The sequence below is a fragment of the Nelusetta ayraudi genome, unplaced genomic scaffold, assembly GCF_046127955.1.
Source record: "Nelusetta ayraudi isolate G7.1 ecotype Tasmania unplaced genomic scaffold, CSIRO-AGI_Nayr_v1 ptg000088l, whole genome shotgun sequence".
NCBI lineage: Eukaryota > Metazoa > Chordata > Actinopteri > Tetraodontiformes > Monacanthidae > Nelusetta > Nelusetta ayraudi.
The window spans coordinates 1,264,043-1,283,504 of NW_027466138.1; the positions used below are offsets into that span (position 1 = coordinate 1,264,043).

The following is a 19,462-nucleotide window of genomic DNA, read 5'->3' on the forward strand; positions in this document are numbered from 1 at the left end:
GGCAGAGAAGTGCAGTCCAGCTCGGTGGTGGCACCGGTGCAGTGATTTGGCTGCTCAGGTTGTGGCCGGGTGGTGTGAGCACGTCAGCAGGAAGTCTGATTAGCGATGAGAGCAGCAGGAGTAGCCGTGCTCGCTGACTCCTGTCTCTGAAGGAGCGCCGCCACCTCAGAGTGAGTCCTTCCCTGTCGTCTCTGAGTCCTCCACTCACTGACTCTGCGCCATGAAGACTCAGAAAAACACATTTCTTGCTGCTCTTTTTGCGCCTCGCTCCGGTTTTCCCGTCACTCCTCCTCCTCCTCCTCCTCCTCCTCCTCCTGCTCTCCGTGCTGCATCTGGTAATGCTTTCAAGTCGCCCAAGCCTGGAAAAAGGAGCAGCATTTATGTTGGTCGAACACACTATTTGTGTTGGTCCGCTCCCAAACCTTCTCCCTCCTCTTTTGTGTGTCACTCTCTGCGCTCCGCCCGCCTCGCTCTTCTTCTCTCCCCTCCAAAACATCCAAAATAGAAAAAGCAGCAGTTTTTTTGGCGGGATCCTGGTCGCTGTGCGGCCGTGTGGCCGTGCGGCCGGCTGACCTCCTCCTACAGCGAGTGCACTTCAGCCCAGATCAGATGGACAGAAAAACATTGACCTCATCAGTATTCCAGTCGTACTGATACAAAGACACTGCGGTGCGTTCATTCTCTGTCCCCCCCTGCGCCCCGTGTGGGTGGGAGCCGCAACCCGTTCCACGCCGCCGGTGGCCGCTGGAGCAGGAGGGAAGCGCAGTGAACGCACCTATTGTTTTAACTTCAAAGCTCCGATCTCGGCTGTGAAAGGCCTCCTTTGAGTCTCGGCTCCTCATCTTCTCCAACCGTCGGCGCACTCACACGTTCGCACGCACACAGTAAAACAGCCTGTTGCTGCAAAACAAGACTCTGCTGCTGCTGCTGCTGCTGCTGCTGCTGCTGCAGAGGGAGATGTTGGAGCAGTCACACTGGTCACCATTGGCTCTGCTCCGTTCAACCTGTGACCAGGCGGGTGGGACCTTCTCAACACAACACAACACAGATGCATCATGGTCTCCATAATGTGTCTGGCATGCTCATTTGATCTGTATGTATGAATATTTGTACCTGTGGAATTCCATCTGAAGGTTTTGAGAAGATCTTGATTCTGCATAGGTCTTGACAGTGAATGTCTACAATAGTTCTATATGGGACCTTTATAGTTTTGATTGTACCTCTATTTAAAATGTGATGGGATGTCTGTTTTGACCTGCTTGTGATGGCGCCGCACAATATTTTTCAGGTTACTTGAAGGTCCAGTGGCCACCTGCTTTGTGTTGCAAACTACACCTCTAACGCCCGTTTCCCCTCTGTGGTTCCTCCTGCAGGGACGTCATCAAGAGAATAGACCAATCAGAGTTTGAGGGATTTGAGTACATCAACCCCCTCCTGCTGGCCACTGAAGAGTCTGTATGAAGGAGCGTCGCTTCCCCTCCTTCGCCCACACAACGTTTGTCCAAGTTGCCGTCTCTGCCAAAAAATACAAGCTAAAAGCCACCACCAGTCGCCCGCAGCCAAGCAGTGCTGCCAGGCCAGTGAAGGACAGCATGGAGGATGGATGGATGGATGGATGGATGGATGGATGGATGGATGGATGGATGGATGAATGGATGGATGGATGGATGAATCGATGGATGGATGGATGGATGGACTCCCCCTCAGGACCTGGCAACAAGCAAACAGCAACAGCAGAGGGGAAGGACAGAGTTTCCTCCTCGGACAAATTTAGAGTTTTTGTTTCGTGCAGAACCAAAAGCTCCTGTTGGTTGGCAGCAGGAGAACAAAGACACTGGACTTCAAGAACATTCCCCCCGTCTCTCTCTCTCTCTCTCTCTCTCTCTCTCTCTCTCTCTCTCTCCTCCATCTTTCCCTTTTTCTTTGTCATCGTTTCTCTCCGTCCTCGCGTGGAGACACGAGCGGCTTCGTCAGCTCCCTCCTTTGAGCAGAGAAGCTGTTTCATTCTGTGCCTGCCGTCATGAAGCATTTCACCTCCGTCTCTCTCGGCGTCTCAGCGCAGCCCTGGATCAACACCACACTTGAGGAACTTGAAACTTTATGTGCACTTTTTAAAACAAAATGTTTTTTTTTTTTTTTTGTTTGTTTTTATCTTGTAAGGGGAGGGGGGGGTCACGCCTCACGAGAAATAAGAATGTACAATGACAGGTAAAAAAAAAAAAAAAAAAAATTAAGTTATTAATATGTATAATAATGTAGGTAGTGGATCCAAAATTGATGATGCCTTTTTATTGATGCAAGCGGCACATTTTTCATCTGCAACCACGAACCTTTTGTTCATCTTTTATGAATTTCACAAAGGATTTTGGGAGTGTGCGGAGGAGGCGACTGGGAGATGACTTTTTATTTAAGAAGTGCCTCAAAGATTGTATTAATTACCGCGTCTCTGATTGCACTTATCTCTTAATGAACTTTTCTTCACCCGTGGCGAGACCTTCAGATCCTGGCTGAACCTGACTGAAGGCTTCAACACGTTCAATCCTGACAGGTTTGGAGTATTTCTTTCCATTTCAGTGGATCCTACAGAAAAACTAGACCAATAAGACAAACTGGGAAGCTCTGGAGAGGTTTGAGGGTGACGCTGCTGTCCCTGGTGTCATCCTGACCTGATGGCGGTGCTGTTAAGCGGCGGCGTCAGTGTGGTGAGACTCTGCGGGCGCAGCGTCGGCAGGGCGAGCGAGCAGGTTGCTGCTGCTGGCGAGCTGCGATCCGTCCGCACCAACTGCCAGCGTCGGCGGCCCAGCCAAGAGGTCATGTGACCAGTTGGTTGTGCCATCCTGCAGGGACATTCCTGCGTTGCTCCTCGTGGCTTTTTGATTTCTCCTCCTCTGCTGTGTGCGGCGCATCTGAAGCTTGTTGGTTTTGTCCCTTCAGGAGGAAAATGAAAAGCAAAATTTCCAGTGATTGTTGTTCTAGTTCTGAAAGAAATGAACGGTTGCCTTTGAGAGGAATGTTTCTCATCTTGAGGGGAGCTGCTGGTCGTCGTGATGGACAACCTGTCGTAGAAAAGCACGGTGGAAAACTGAGAATCCCAATGATTTGTTTTACATTTTGGGTCAGTTTGAAGTTAGTTTGGTCGGAGTGTCTGGTTCTGTGTGGAGACGGAACTGCGTCCACCGGGTCAAACAGCAACACAACCATCCACTAGTGGGAGCAAGTCCACTAACACTGCCAGGCGACACAACACGCATCAGATTATTAACGGTGAGATTTTCACCTCAACGCTTTGTCGTCTTTTTCCTTTTTTTTTTTTCCCCCAAAAAGTTTTACTTAACGCGACTAAAATGTCAAACAAAGAGACTCGTCTCTTGGCAACAGTCGACTTCGCTGCATTTTTACAACAAAAGGAGACGAAGGAAAGAAGTCAATCTTTATCAGGAGTTTTTGTTTTATGGCCAATCAAAGGAATTTGCAGAAGTTGTGTTTTTATAGTGGAAATCAAAGGTGTTGTGTGAAGCAGCAGCAGCAGCGCCACTGTCACTGGACTCAGACCTCAATAATCCCCACAATCCCTTCAATGGTTCCCATGTCAGAAAATTGATTTAACTCTGGAAAAAAAAATTAAATAAAAAAAGTTGTAATTTGGAAAGAATTCGATCCCTTTGCCAAACCCTGGACTGTCTGACTTGTGATTTCTATCAATTAATTAATCTCTCTTCGCGTCACATGACCTCCACCTCAACGATACAACCATCCGGTTCCTTTGTGGAAGAAAACTTGGTGGCATTTCTACAGCTGATCCACGAGACGACACAGTCATCTAGACGAGTGCTTCTCCACATGGTTTTTCCTCATCAAGAAGGTTGCGCGTTCGATTCCGTGTCTGGGGCCTTTCTGTGTGGAGTTTGCATGTTCTCCCAGTGTCTGCTGGGTTCTCCCCGGGTTCTCCAGCTTCCTCCCAAAGTCCACTTTTGGGTCGCTACCCATCAATTGTGAAACGCTGATCTAGATGGCTTGTATCAATTGCAAACAAAAAAAAAATTTTTTTTTGGTCGCACTCACCCAACGCCGCCTCCACACTCGGCGAGCAACACACATGTCATCAAATCAATTTTGTTCCTTTGCTGTTGAACTGCTGTGAGGGCCTCAGACAACCTGCACAACCCGTGTGTAGGTCCAGCAGGAGCTCAGATTCACGTGGCCCACTGGGACAAGCCCTGGCCGAGCGAGCGACTTCTTCACTGGCTCGCATTCATTTGGTGAAATCGTATCCGTGTTAACCTGATCGGCACATTGATGGGATTCATTGGCTGATTGTGTGTCAAAGGGTCAAAATCAGCTTGAGGAAAGATTGAAATAGAAAGAGGAGGGAAGATGAAGCAGTGACGAGATCGCTGATTGGTCCACGTCCACACACACACACTCGACCGCCACAAATCAAACGCCATTACTTCACTGAAGGAAATGGTCCCTCTGAAGATCTGCTGCATTTTCTTATTTCACGTTGTGTTGCTGCACTGTGTGTCGGCTCATTTATGGGGCACCAATGGAGAACCGGAGAGTCCTTGAATGCAACACGTTACAAAACCAGGGAAGGCCATTCATACAAATCCTCAACTAAGAGTCTTGATCTAAAAAAGAATGAAAATTGTCAAGTTATTGTTTTGTTTTGTCTTTTAGGAAATAACACTTTGTCAAATATGCTTAATTTTGCTTCATCGCATCTTTGTAAATATGTGTAATTATTAAAAATGTTACTGGTTTTTCCGTCAACCGACTCGTTGCTTTCTTGCCGACTGCGGCAAAAAAAAAAAAAAAGATCTAGCAGACGCCAGTTTTGTGTGTGTGTGTGTGTGTGTGTGTGTGTGTGTGTGTGTGTGTGTGTGTGTGTGTGTGTGAGCAGGGGGTGGAGGTTTGTGGGGGGGGGGGTTGCCTCTCACGCCATCACATCCTCTCTGATCACCACTTAGCCAGTTCATACTGGGAGACAGGAGAAGGCAATTAACCAGTAGTAACCACATTTTGCCCAAGTTGGTTGGAACTGGTACAGAAAAAATAAACTATTTCTTTTTCCATTCATACGAATATTAAAACAAATGTGCAGCAATGTCTTCAAGAGATTTCTTCAGCTCTGTAACACTCAGCAGTGCATGTCTGAACTGAAGAGACTCTTTCAGTTTCAGGTTTGAGGTTTGGACAAATGAAAGAGAGCAGCGTAGCATGGAAGGTAAAGTTTTAACACTTTTAATTCACATACACACACACACGTACACACACACATACATACATATGTCTGTCTATCATACAGGATGGCAAAGACACACTGGCCATGAGTGTGTTGTTTCCGCTGGAAATGACTCACTGGACTTGTGCGATGTGAACACAGATCAGTTTCAGGCTGCAGTTTCAGTCTGGCTCACTTCTCTCATGGCATGGTGTGAACAGCGGCTGGTTCACTTGCTCGGGCCATCAGTTCTGGTGTCGACCGCTTGGAGGTGTGTTCCAGCGGTGAGGTTCCTCCTGCGTGGGTGCTTCACCACACCACAGGAGGGCAGCGTCACACGGCGAGGTATCTGCGCTTGGCGGCAGCTTCCTGTTGGCTCACCAGGTCACGTCCACGTTGACCTCCGACAGACACTGCGCCAGGTGGCCGTCGCACTCCATCTGCGAGAACCTGGCCAGACAGGAACAACAAGGAGAGACGCTGAAACACACACACACACACACACACACACACACACACACACACACACACACACACACACACACACACACACACACACACACACACACACACACACACACACACACACACACACACACACACACTTCCATGCTCCCGCATGCAAAATACATGTTGATGTGCTTTACATTGAAAGTTGAGCATGAATTCATTCAATATCATTGTGTTAGTATGTCGACCTCTAAACTAAACCACTGTTTTCCTCTCAGTTTTACCTGCAAACCTTTGTCAAAGTGGAATCCATGAGAATTCTTGTTCATCACTAACTGGGGATGTTGTACAAAAGTCTACAGTTACAAAACCGAACATCAAAAGGTAATTCTGTTGTTCTTCTCACTGGCCACAAGGAATATTTAAAACACAATAAAAAATTGGCAATTTCGCTCTATATTGCAAACCTGCATCGTGCTGACTAAAACCAGTTTTGCCGTTCAAATTCAAAATGTAAAAACGTGACAGCTTCGTGTTGTAAGGTGATACTGAGCCCTGTTCTTTTTCTAGGGGTGGCAGCAAAAGGACTGAACAGACACTCGGGTCCTTGTGAGTCTCTCACCCAGCAGGGAACTCCAGCAGGCACATGGGGCAGCTCTGCAGACCTCCTCCTCCTCCTGCTCTTCCTCCTGCTGCTGCTCCGTCTCTGCAGACTTCCCTCCCTACTGGCCCTCCTGCCTTCACCACCACCTCTTCACTCTGAGCCGCGTCCTCAGCAGAACCTTGGCTGTTTGCAGCTGTACACGATGCTGATGTTGGCTGTCTGCCACGGTCAGGGAGAAAAGGCTGCGGACCCTCGAGGAGGCGGCCAGGTGCCGTCGTCTCCTCCTCCTGATGAGCTCTGGCGTCGGAGGGAGCCGCTGTTTCAGGTGGGGTCTGTGCTGACAGGGCCGGCTCCAGGGAGCTGCTGCTGCTGCTGGGATTTGGACCTGATGAAGTTCTCAGAAGAGCTGGGACGGGTTCAGGGAATGGAGCTACCTCCTCACTGAGGTCACACCAGCGCAACTCATCTGGAGCCAGTCGTGGGGGTCTTCGCTGTGGTAGCAAAAAAAAAATAAAACACAGCCTGAACAAGTTGATACACATTGACACATTTTCAGTACGGTCCAATAAAAATGAATATTGTACATCTCATGCTATTTATCTGAAGGAGATCAGCCACTGCAAAGTGGAGCAGACGGTGTGGACACAATATCCGCCTCTTGGAGCCCAACAGAGAGTCTACCATGGTTGATGTGCTAAGCTAGGTTGGTAAGGCAGAGAGATGGGAGGGAAGGATGTGCTGCAAGTGATCATGGATAAGCAAAGGAGGAAGAGCAAAGAGGAGATTCATGGGTATGGTGAAACAGGACATGCATTGGTGTCAGAGAAGAAGATGAAGAGTTTGGTGGAAGGACAAGAAGACTGAACAGCTTGTGCTCTGCACTATTCCGAAGAGACTATTTCATTCCATTCTGAAGCATAGCTGACGTTATTCCCTCAGTTGTATAAAACCCCAGAGGGACAGTGAGCAGTTTGACTGAACACACACCAAGTGACAACCAACACCAGGTCCAGCTGAACTGTAGCCAAGATGTTTGAGAAGGACAGCAGACCGAAGTCATTCAATCAACAATACGGTGGGATTAATTACAGTGGACCACCTAGTATGATGGTCCATGACAGAGTGCGTGTGTGTGTGTGTGTGTGTGTGTGTGTGGGTGTGTGGTGGCACTGTACCGATGCAGAAGAACATGGCGGAAGCTGAGGGACGAGCTGCCACTGCTGCTCCTCCTGGTGTGGCAGTGCAGACTGCAGCGTCAGAGCCCACAGGGTCTCCACAGAGGTCAGCTGCTCCCTGCTCCACCACTCAGCCACCGCAGGAGACACACACCTGCACAGTGACACACACACACACACACACACACACACACACACACACACACACACACACACACACACACACACACACACAGACACTCTCTGTCATAGCCTGTTTTTACAAATATGGGCTGTGTTTTCTTTCCTTCTTTCTTTTAAAGGAAACTAATACTAATAATACTGATTGCCAACAATTTTGGAGCCTTTGCTATCTGCCATTTGTTCAAATAATTTCAAAAAGTATCCTAACATTTGGTAGAGGGACCGTTGCTTTAAATAAAGGAGTGTCTTTTTGGCACACTGATATTGATATTTTACTCTGGCACAAAGTCTTTAACATTTTATGATAGAACACTTTGATCAATTAATGGTAAAAGAAGAAATCCCAAATTTAAGAGTGAAAACAACTCCAGGTCCCAAACCCTCTTTCTTTCCAGGCCTTCATCCAACATGTTTCTCCTCTCTCTTTTTTCTTTGTTTTCTCTCTCCAGATTTAATCTTGCATTATCCAGCAGGGTCGGAGGGTGGGGTGATGGGAGTGATACTGTTTTCATTTTAGCTTTTTCCCCCCTCTTTTTAATTATTCTGTATGCATTTTTAATCCGTTAATCAAATTATTTATGAAAGTGCTCTTTGATCCGGCGCACAGTGTCAGCTTGTGTAAATAACAAAGCGAGAAGATGGAACATTGATGCTCGCCTAACTGCGGTGAAATATTAAGAACCTTTATACAGCTCTGGAAGGGACTTGTTTCTAATTTACTGCAGTGTGAGATCTATTTTGAAATATAGGTGGGGCTCTCTGAACATTTGATTTCACTCATTCTTCTCAAATGCACATTGTGTGCCCATAACTTAACGCGTTGCAGTTCCTTATTTGACTTTTTGCCCACTTCCCTGTTGCTGTTAAGTAGCAGTTATTGAATCGTTTGGCCAAGCTTCACTCTTGCAAGTGAGCCATTTCTGTGCAGCCCTGTCACATACATTGCATTGCAATATGTTAGACGTTTAAGCCCTGTATCAGATAACGTATAGTATTATAACAGTGACTTCCTAATCTTAGTTATTATCAACCATTCAGAGTTCTATTTTGTTGGAGTATCTGTAATGTCAATATGTGCGCAGAGATTGAGGAGGAGACTCAAATGGTGACTTCTCACCCATTCCCACACACTTTTACCGATTTCACTTTGACGCAATTTACCTTTTTCATATTGAAAATCATTCTCTATTAATAAGGGGGAAAGTCACCGAAACGTTTCTCATTTGCCTTTGACCAAAACGACTTGTGTGGGGGGAAATTACACAAGGTTTGTTTTCGCCGTTTTCTGTGACGTACGGAAACCTTTAGAGTTCATTCACACAGCGAACAGACGAACCTCCTGGGCTGCGCCGACTCCCTGGAGCAGAACAACGCGCTGTGACTTCGGTTCTGAGTTCCGCTCGATGCGATTTTCAGCTGCTTCCCTTCGGCAGACAATTTTCTCCTTTTTAGTTTGGACTTCAACAGGCTCTCGGCCATTCCGTTCTCTTAGTAATCACTTCATTCTCTTCGAAAGTTCGCGGCGGTGCCTGAAACGAGCACTTCCTGGTTCCTGCGCTGTGACGTCATTGAGTACGACCAATCATTGAGGTCGTCCGTCGCGCCTAGTTTCCCCCACCCACCCCTTTTCGTAAAGCAACGCCTACAGTTGTGTTAAAATCACTTTTTCAACCAATGAGTCATTTTTGGCCCACATTGTATTTTGTGCCAGCAATGTCGGTGCTGACCACAGACCTGTGGGGATGACTGATATGTGTTCAGCAGGCAGTGTGCGTTTTGACTGTTCACTACATTTTCGCTTTACTCCTTTGTCATTTAAAGTAATCTTTTTCATCTAGTTCACAGTATAATGTGTCATCAACACTGAGAAAGGGGAAAGGGGAAAGATTTATTTGAACACATTGACAAAAAATAAAACTATCTTGGAAAAGAGAGTTTCAATAAAATATTAAGAATGAAAATATTTCGAATGAGGCACTACTTCACATTGCAAACGTTAGTTACAATCACAGGGTCTTCGTGGCGACTAAGCCTCACAAATAAAAGTTTTTGTGAGCACCGAATAAAAGCCCCATTGAATTTTAAATGATTGGCCTTGGATCAGTGACGAAAATTTTGAGTTAAGAGGGGGCCTCTAGTTCTACCTGATAAAGATGAGATCTTTTGTTTAATTCCTTTGACTGGATGAAAAAGTAAACTTTCAAAAATGTGACAGGAAGTTTGAGTGATGACGTTCTACCTCCTTCCCCCCTAATTTCTAAAACATTTCAAGTACACTGAGTTGACCACTGAATGGAAAGTGCTATAAATAAAGCTGACTTATGTCTGAAAACAGGCACTAAATATATAATGCAACAGATATTTTTTTAAATTTAGATTATCACTCAAAATGATGCTTGTTGACAAAAAAAAAACTAGACCAGATTGGAATGATGAGTTCAACTGGTGAATAGAACCCTGATCAAATGATATTGTTGTTGCTATGCTTCTTCTCACTCCTTTTTGAATAAGTCCCCTTTTTCTTTTGTATTTTATTGATTTTAGCTTCCTTAAATTTTCTTGCTATATTATTTTATGTTGGGGGAATTGCCTAATAGCAGTTAGAAAGCATTGTCAAATACATATTTGAAGGCCTGCTTGCAGAGACAGAGCAATGCTCTGTCTCAATCTGGTGCTGCTCACACCAGCTGTGGTTCTTTCCTCCTGGAGGGGTTGATTTCCACTTGACTGGAACCAGTCTTGACACGGTGGTGCAGTGGTTAACACCCTGCCACCACCAGGTGTCACCAGGGTGGACCCTGAGCTCAGGAAGAAGCAGGTATTGAAGATGGATGGATGGATGGATGGAACCACCAGGGGTCAGCAGGCTCCGCCCCCCATTGCTGCCTGGCAACCAGTCTACACTGCACTGGTTGATAGCCTCCCCCTGCAGGTGGTGGGTGAACTAGTCGTTTGTACCGAATTCTTTATTCAGGTTGTGCCCAACCAGGTCCCATGGTCCAAGACCAGCAACCTGTGAGCTGTAGGAGGGTGCACCAGTAGCTTCTTTCTCTGAATTGAGCTCAGTCTGACCCTTCTCCTGAAAAGAAAAAATATATATATATCTAAAAAAAAAAAAAAATTGCTTCATCATGTTGGAATTATGGCTCCTATGGTGCCTATGAACTGTACAAATGATCTGAAAATCTGGACAAACAACACAATGACAGTGTTAAAAAAAAAAAATGCTACAGTGCTCCACTTTGAAGTGTGTCAAATATTATGTCATTATCGCACAGTGAACGGAATTACATCATGCAAGAATGCTCGCTGCAACGATAACACTTTGTTCCCTCTGCTCGGGCACACGCTAGGTGGAAAGTTGAAGTCATATTTGATGGTGGGACTTTCTAAGTCGTTTAAGCTTTTGGCCACGAGAGAAGGGCCAACAGAGAGTGGCTACAATTATGCAATGGAAAAAAAGAGCAGGGAAAGCTGGAGCGAATGGAAGGGAAGAAAAAAGGAGAGCATTATTCAAAAAGATGGAAACAGCGGGATGGGAAAACCTGCCACTGTGAAATAAGGTGAGAGCATTTTCTGGAAGCGTTGCCCTACAAGATGACTATTCCAGCAGCGCTGCTCCCGATTTGCTGACACTGGCCGACCACCTCAGCCACATAGGGGAAGGAAGACAAGAAGCGGAGCAGTGGGCCAGACCTGCGGTATATGGTGCTACTCTGGGAAAAGGCAACCCGGCGCCTGGAAAAAACCTATTATGTCACACAATCCCACGTGGTTCTGTGTTGTGCTGCGGTGTCATGGCGACGGCAGAGAAGAGAATAAAGTAGTGAGTGCCATCAGCATTCATCACAAATATGTATTCTAGGCCAGCGTTTCTCAACGGGTGGGCCGTGACCCAAAAGTGGGTCACACAGGTGTTTTGATTGGGTCGCGGCTTCATGGGCACTTTCCATTTTTTTTTTTTTGTAAATATATGTGTTTATAGATAAATTCTGTACATTTACTTTACAGGACACACAATAGAATCTGCAATGAACTGGCGACTTGTCCAGGGTGTCACCCTGTCTTCACCCTATGACAGCTGGGAGAGGCTCCAACACCACCCCGACACCCTGAGCTCAGAAATAAGCTGCTATTGAAAATGGATGGATGGATGGATGGATGGATGGATGGATGGACGGACACAACACAATTCACAATTCAATCATTTTAATAATTTACTTACTTGACGTGATAGAAAGTGGGCGAGCGTTTTTATTTTTGTGGAATACATTTAGGTTGCGACTTCATGATAAGGAAAGAAAAAATGTGGATCTTGAGACTCCACCAGTTGAGAACCACTGTTCCAGGCTGAATACCAGGTCAGTGCCCTCTGCCAAGATGCACTGATGAAGATCTAGTTCTGGATCTGGTCCTCGTGAAGGTACAACGACACAACGGCTGCCCGCTGGTCTTCAGGAGAGCTTTGGTCAAGTGCAGTAGTCTGGCTATACATTGTCTATATGTGGCTAATAGGTATAAAAAAAAAAGTGTATGTGCTATTTCACATAACCCTAAGGCTCCATCTAAATTTAAATATTCTCATAATGCTAGTGCTAGTACTGGCACTTCTTCTGGTTTCCCAAAAACCTATCAATTATGATTGTCTTGATGTTGTTCTTAGTCTAAACTAGACTCTGGGTTTTACTTGGACTTTCAGAGTTTGGAAAACACACCCAAGGGTTTCCACTGAGCTGCCTGCGTGTCCTTAAGCATTCTGCTGTGCCTGTGGAGCCAGACCACACTGGAGCCATGGGAAGCTAAAAATGTTTGGCCCCTATGGAGCTCATCCACTCAGCTCTTGTAAATTGGTTACATCAATCTCACGTGCCTGGGTTAGAATGACACTGGATGCAGCGAGCGTTGTTTAGCATGAAAAAAAATTGAAAGTGGGGGAAATATGACTCGGCCAGGTCTACCGTAGAAAAGGCTCTTAAAGTTGTATCTAAATGTACGGTAGTTGTACAGTAAGCAGCCTGATGTCTGACCAAAGCTTTCCAACTTGAGCTCCCAGAAGCTCTGGGATCTGTAATGAGGAGTGAATAAGGATGTATTTTAGGTAGTCAGAACTTGACACATTGCAGGTCCAATGAGGGGTTCTGAAGATATTTACCAGAAAATAGTGGCTGAAAACTGTCAGAAACCATTCAAATTATCTCCCCTGAAATCTCTTAATGCTTGTTCAAGCCAAACACACAAACATTATTATAGCTGATATGTGGTTTTATTCATTTGTTTTCATGAAGGGTTTTCACTGACAGCAACTTCAATCTTTCAACACATTGGTCTCCCTCCCTCAAGACTCATCAAATACACAATCCAACAACTTTAAATGGCTCTAGTGGACAAGTTGTGACCTGCAATTTCACCACGCTTTCAGATGATCACTGATAATTATGCAACATTACGATGCATGAAGCTCTCAGTGGCACAGTTCTAGGCTAGTACCAGTCTAGTACTAGGCTAAAACAAATCAAGTTGTGGGTCTGGATTAGCGAAGAAATCACCGTCACTATCCACCACAAACTCCGCCATGATTAGACGTCAGCTTCTGCTCAACAAAAGTTGTTGCAGATGGGAAAATGTAGAATAAAGGTGCTTCTGAAATCAGCAGTACGTCTGGAATGTAGTTTCAGTAATTCAATAGTTATTCTTTCACAGCGTGGTGAGTGGGCAGGTCACAACAAGAGTCTTTTGGATTTGTGGGATTGTGTATTTGCTGAGTTTTGAGAAAGTGAGACCTGTAAATTTCACTGTTCAGTCTCGTATCTGCTTGACAATAACACTTGTTTGATCTGTAAAACGTGAATAGAATTGTTCAAGAACATCTGTTTATCATTTCTCAACTTTTCAGAGACATCTGCTAAACGAGCAGCCATTGTTAGTGGCCTCATGCTATGGTTGTGCTCAGGCACGGTGGTACGAGGCCCAGCAGTATGCAACTGACACCAGGATGTCTCCAGGCCGAGCGCGCTGAGCAATTCTGACCGAAAATGTCATTCTCTTCGAATAAATCTTGACAACCCACATCCTGGCTCCAGTCTACAGTGATGGAAAGAAATACTTTGGGTAATTACCATGAATACAGTCTGAGAAATGGCTCGTAATTTTATGGTTAAATATGCATAGTGTAAATGTTATTCTTTAAAGGCAGAGGCGGCAGCAGAGGGTGGCCTGCATTTTAACTGGGACCCTGTTGTATCGCCGACAGTTGATTGTCAAGGTATTTCTGAGAATGATGTGCTGCCCTGCAGAAGGGCATTTTCTGCTGAGATATGCCACAAGTACTTCACTTGTCACAAGTCACAAGTCACAAGTCACAAGTTTTCATATGTCGCAAGTATTGTCTTCAGTTGAGCTTGGGCGCACACACACACACACGCACACACACTTTGTCTAGTAAGTTCTTATAGTTTTTTTTATTGTGGATCAAAGCACGGATACAGCACATTTCAGCTTGACTGTTGGGTTTATTAAGTCAATTCTGAGGAATAAATTACAACCACTAATGAGTATTCAGTTACAAAGGGACACTGATCACTATTAACACTGAATTAACACTTGGAGTGAGAAATAATGGAGCTCCAATGCATCCAAGAAGCCAGCAGCCCCCAGTAACGACTCAGTCTGGCCCCCTTTTCAAAGGCTTTGACTTTGTTTTACAGCGGCGCCAGCCTTGACTCAAACACATCCACATATGTTCAATGCATCAAAGACTTTCCTCAGCAATGACAGGTATATTCTACAGCATATCTGCCAAGCCCAACCCAAAGTTCTTCATGCTGGCTGACATTGTGCCATAGTGAACATTGTGTCTTGCAGAAATCTGGAGCAGCTGATCCAAGTTTTCTCTTCTCCCTGTGCCAAGTGCCTGCATCTGTACACATAATGAACTAAACAAACTGTTTATTTTTCCTACCGGTGCCTTCTTCACTTTTTTTTTTTTTTTTTTTGCATTATGGCGTATGTGTGGGTGTCTATAAATGAAACAAACAAAAAGCCCTATGTCCTTTCATAAACGCTGCATTTGATTAGTTCCTCGGCCTGCGCCTGGGCCTGGGCACGTGCAAACAGGATGCAGTTACAGCAGTGTTTGGGTAGGAGGCGCCACAGGAACAAGAAACTGCCAATGCTGATCACTGTTGGAGGTGAACTTGCTCTGGACCTCCTGGGTCTGGGCCTTTATGGCTTTTGGTTTACGTTCAGACAAATAACTCCTGACTGATTATAATTTGAATACAGTATTGTATTTTGCAACGAGTGGTCTGAATTCAAGCAAACCCGAACCCAAAAAGGAAGGGGGGGGGGGGGGGGGGGAAAAGAAAAAAGATTCACAACGTAAAATGTGTTTTTGTTTCTAAAGTGATTGTGGTCAGACAATTTTTTTTTCATGAGAAAAAAAAAAAGAAACAAAATCTTCCCTTTTCATATTATTAGCAAGATCTGTCTCTCGGGGTCTCCAGCACATTGTTTTCTCGACAACACTTGCCAAACAATTTTAACACATTAGAACAGAAGGGAGACAAGACACACAGCGTGTCGCACTGACAGTGCGTTTCCTCGTCCAGAACTAAATGTGTCCAACCTCTCAGTCTCCATCTGTCTTTCCACCACGTTCTCAATCCCTCTGTTAGGTTCAAAGCTCGTGGGAACTATGGTAAATCTGACGTGTCACGGACATCCCGTTTAGCTTGAATTTTGACCACTGTGGTTGCCGCGTGACCGACTCACAACTCTTAACATCACACATGGAAACCTGAGCTTAATTGATATATTTGCGTGACTTTTGTGGGTTGGAAGGAGGTTATTTTTTTGTTTCATTTTCTATGTATCTTTTTTTTTTTTAAACCCACGCCTTACAATAACAGTACAACTAACGATTACGAGATGCTATGATGACTAACTTCGAGTTAAAAATCACACATCAAACTAATAACACCTTAGGGGGCTGTCACGAATTCTCACAATGACAGTCGGGAATTTGAGAAAGCGATCGGCTTTATTTAAAAAGGAAATATACATCAACATAAGGATCAAGCAGTAATACTAGTAGTTTCTCCACCAAAACAGTAACGCTGCTATGCGCTGTTATTTTATTCAGCAAGGGGAAGATGCGCTACATTTTGATTTCGATTGTTTTTCTAAAGTTGACCGCATACGTCAAAACAATTTTGCCTTGTGTGGGTTTAAAAAAGTGGAGCAAGTTACCCCCTCTCCACTCCCCCACCACCGCCATTCCCCTGTTATCCAACTCGAGCAAGATTCTCCCCTCACAGACGACGAATTTCGATTTCTTTTCCCCCTTCTTCCCCTCAATGTACTTGAACGCAGCGTCCCGATCTCCTTCCTTCCTTTTCGGCTCTTCCTCCCCTTCCTCTTCCCCCTCCGGTGCTCTCTGTGGGGGCAGTAGAGGGGCGACGGTTGGTTCCTGGAAGAGCCCGGTCGGCCGGCCTGCCTGCCTGCCTGCCTGCCGGCCTGCCTGCAGAGTCACTCACATTCCTGGCCGCGATTCAATGACTGAGCCAGACACACAAACACAGAGAGAGCGAGAGGGAGAGAGAAGAAGGGAGGGAGGGAGGGAGGGAGGGAGAGCGGCCTAGACGAGAGGGAGGGGAGAAGTGAGTGGAGGGGAGGGAGGGCGGAGGGCGGAGGGACGAGTCAGACTTCTCATCTCCTTCCAGTCAGAGTGAACTGCGGGGGCAGAGCGAGTGCTTCACTGCAGTCCTCGACAGCGGAAAGAGCCTTTAAATACCTTGTTTTTTTCTCCCTCAAATATATTTATATCGAGCGGCATCGACTCACAAAGTCCCCGCTTTTATTCCATTTTTCGCCTACTCGGTTTTGGAATTTGTCGAACGGAACTTTTTCCCTCACCCCCCCTCCTTGTTCTCGGGACTTTTGGGAGCCGCCGCCGCTTTCTCTCTCTCGGCTATGGACAGTCGGCAGCGAGGCTGCGCGGGGAGCGAGCAGCCGCCGATCACTCGCTGCTAGCGGCGGTTACAAGCGTTCACTCGCCAAGTCTGGGAGTCGCTTCATTTCTCTCCCCGCCACTCACCCCAACACCCACCACCCAACCCGAACTGGATGTTTTGATGAAGCGCCCCGTCATTTGGCTCAGTGGTGGGACCCCGTGGATTTACCACCACCAGGCTCGGCAGCAGCGGAGAGACACTCACCAAGCCCCGACCAACACGACGACCAAGACGGCGACGACGACGAGTGGGATTTACGCTTCTAAAGTTGCGGGGGAGAAAACATGGAGACTGTAAGTCGGCAGAGCTTCCAGCCTCACCCGGGACTGCAACAAACTCTGAAGCAGTTCCACCTCAGCTCTATGAGCTCGCTGGGCGGACCGGCGGCGTTCTCTGCCCGGTGGCAACATGAGCTCCTGTTCAAGAAGGACGGCAAGGAGCCCCCCGAGCCGCCGCCGGTGCTCCAGCATCTGCCGGCGCCGGTGATGCCGGGCCCGCTCTTCATCCCGTCGGACCGCTCCACGGAGCGCTGCGAGACGGTGCTGGAGAGCGAGACCATCTCCTGCTTCGTGGTCGGCGGCGAGAAGCGCCTGTGCCTGCCGCAGATCCTCAACACGGTGCTGCGGGACTTCAGCCTGCAGCAGATCAACGCCGTGTGCGACGAGCTGCACATCTACTGCTCGCGGTGCACGGCGGACCAGCTGGAGATCCTCAAAGTCATGGGGATCCTGCCCTTCTCGGCGCCGTCCTGCGGCCTCATCACCAAGACGGACGCCGAGCGGCTGTGCAACGCCCTCATCTACGGCGGCGCCTACCCGCCGCGCTGCAAGAAGGAGCTGAGCGCCGGCGGTGGAGCTGCTGGAGGAGGCCCGCTGGAGCTGGAGCTGACCGAGAGGAGCTTCCGAGTCTACCACGAGTGCTTCGGCAAGTGCAAGGGCTTGTTCGTGCCGGAGCTGTACACCAGCCCCGGCGCGGCGTGCATCCAGTGCCTGGACTGCAGACTCATGTACCCCACCAACAAGTTCGTGGTGCACAGTCACAAGGCGCTGGAGAACAGGACTTGCCACTGGGGCTTCGACTCGGCCAACTGGAGGGCGTACGTGCTGCTGGGGCAGGATTACACGGGGAAAGAGGAGAAGGCCCGCCTGGAGCACGTCCTGGACGACATCAAGGCCAAATTTGACTTTGCCAACAAGTACAAGAGGACGGCGACGTCCAGGGTGAGTCTCTCCTGCGTCCTGCAAGCCCACAACTACAAGGGGTTTCCCTACTTTTTGCTCACTTCTCCGCGTGTTCTGCAGAGTTTTCCTTATCGTTCTTGCCTGCACGGCAATCCAAGCTTTCTAAACCCCTCTCTCCGACATTTTCCATGCAAAAAAAAAATAGAAAAAAAGAGACATTTCTCGAGTGCACACTGCACATGTTTTGGTTTGTGCTTACATTTTTTCCCCCCAGAAGCTCAGTGTTGAATCTTGTTTGTTTGTGTTTTTATGGATCCCAGTTGTGGCCTCATCACTCAGTCATCAGTCTTAGGGCATATTGACATATGGTTGCTAATTGGGCCTCGCCCAACAAAACACCTCTGGTGGCAACAAAGCCATTACCAGTCCAAAACACCCTGTCAGGTTCCTCTTTATTAGCTCGCACTGTAAATACGGACTTGTTTGTCAACAAAAGAGTTGATGGAAAGTGTGAGTGTCCAGCGTGAGCCGCTGAATGTTTGTCTTATTCTGGAGAGAATGCGTACGAAGAGTCATTGCCATGTTCTCTGGATGCATGTTGTCCTGACTGTTGGCTGCCTGCTACCTAATATGTTTCTGTAGAATACCAGAAAAAGCTGAAATGTTTGAGTGTCCAATAGATTTGACGTTGTGCGTTTCGGAATTTCTCCTCGACTTTCTGTGTGTTGACATTGTTTGTCGATTGATTTGACTGTCACGTGCCAGTCGTACAGGAAAAAAAGGCCTGAGAGAGAACGCGTCATTGGTCGCGCTTTGGTCGACTAGCTGGTCACAAACCGTCCCAGCGATGGTCCAGTTCAACCTATAAGGCGACTCTGTAGTTTGACTCAGCGGCTGAGTTTTTAAACAGAAAGGGGGTGAAAGGTACATGATGGAACCCTAACCTGTAATCAGGCAGGCAGGCAGGCAGGAGTTGTGGCAGAGTGTAGTTGGGTGGTAGAATGATAAAAGGATCCCACCCCCCACCTCTCGCACAGGGAAAAGGCCACTGCAGCCATTTGCATGAACTGTTACACATGAATGGAGTTGATGAAGCAGGGTTTAGAAGTATTGTGGTGGAAACATAATATGATCCCAACAAAGGGGAGCATTCAGCAAACACTCCCACCACCACCACCACCACCAAACATCCACCTACCCTCGGCAAGCCACCCACTTCTGACATCAACACACTCACCAATCAGCCCCTCGCTCCAAACTGCTTTTTGTTTTTTTCAGCTGCAATTTGATGGAACCTAGGTGGGCTACAAGTGACTGTAGACTTGTTGGTGTGGCACAGAAAGCAACCACACAAGTGTTTACAAGCAGTCCTCTCCTCTCCTCCTCGCCCGCCCCGCCGCCTCCCTCAGGCTGCTTTCACAGGACTGGGCCAAAGAAAAAGAAAATCCTTGAAGACCCTTGAAGTGGTGGAGAGCCCCACAGCCCCGCCATGCATGGTGAATGCCCACTCTTGGCACACACTTTCATTCAGACTGGAGTGGGCACACCTCGAGGAGCCCCACTTTCAGGGGCCTCTCTATTTTTAAAAGTGCCGACAGGGCACCCAAGTGTTAAGCCCAAGGCTCATTTGAGCC

The 19,462-nt window shown here is 47.1% G+C and overlaps 3 protein-coding genes across 3 annotated transcripts in view; 2 read left to right on the forward strand and 1 right to left on the reverse strand.

Annotated features, from left to right (window-relative positions):
* prkcz (protein kinase C, zeta) overlaps window positions 1-4,773 on the forward strand; it is a 63,399-nt gene extending 58,626 nt beyond the window's left edge. Inside the window, exon 18 of the mRNA XM_076045893.1 lies at window positions 1,374-4,773. Coding sequence (XP_075902008.1) covers window positions 1,374-1,461 — 88 coding nt within the window. The 3' untranslated portion in view covers window positions 1,462-4,773. The remainder of the gene's footprint in view (window positions 1-1,373) is intronic.
* Window positions 4,774-5,228: 455 nt separating this feature from the next.
* LOC142901449 (uncharacterized) lies at window positions 5,229-9,208 on the reverse strand. Its single transcript, XM_076045965.1, has 4 exons — window positions 8,973-9,208; window positions 7,454-7,607; window positions 6,297-6,769; window positions 5,229-5,674 (listed from the first exon to the last, which is right to left on the reverse strand). Exons 1-4 carry the CDS (start codon window positions 9,113-9,115, stop codon window positions 5,602-5,604), a joined length of 843 nt encoding a protein of 280 aa, XP_075902080.1. The 5' UTR covers window positions 9,116-9,208; the 3' UTR covers window positions 5,229-5,601.
* A 7,124-nt stretch (window positions 9,209-16,332) lies between these two features.
* On the forward strand, window positions 16,333-19,063 carry skia (v-ski avian sarcoma viral oncogene homolog a). Its single transcript, XM_076045920.1, has one exon. It carries the CDS (start codon window positions 16,932-16,934, stop codon window positions 18,114-18,116), a length of 1,185 nt encoding a protein of 394 aa, XP_075902035.1. The 5' UTR covers window positions 16,333-16,931; the 3' UTR covers window positions 18,117-19,063.
* The last annotated feature ends 399 nt before the right edge of the window (window positions 19,064-19,462 follow it).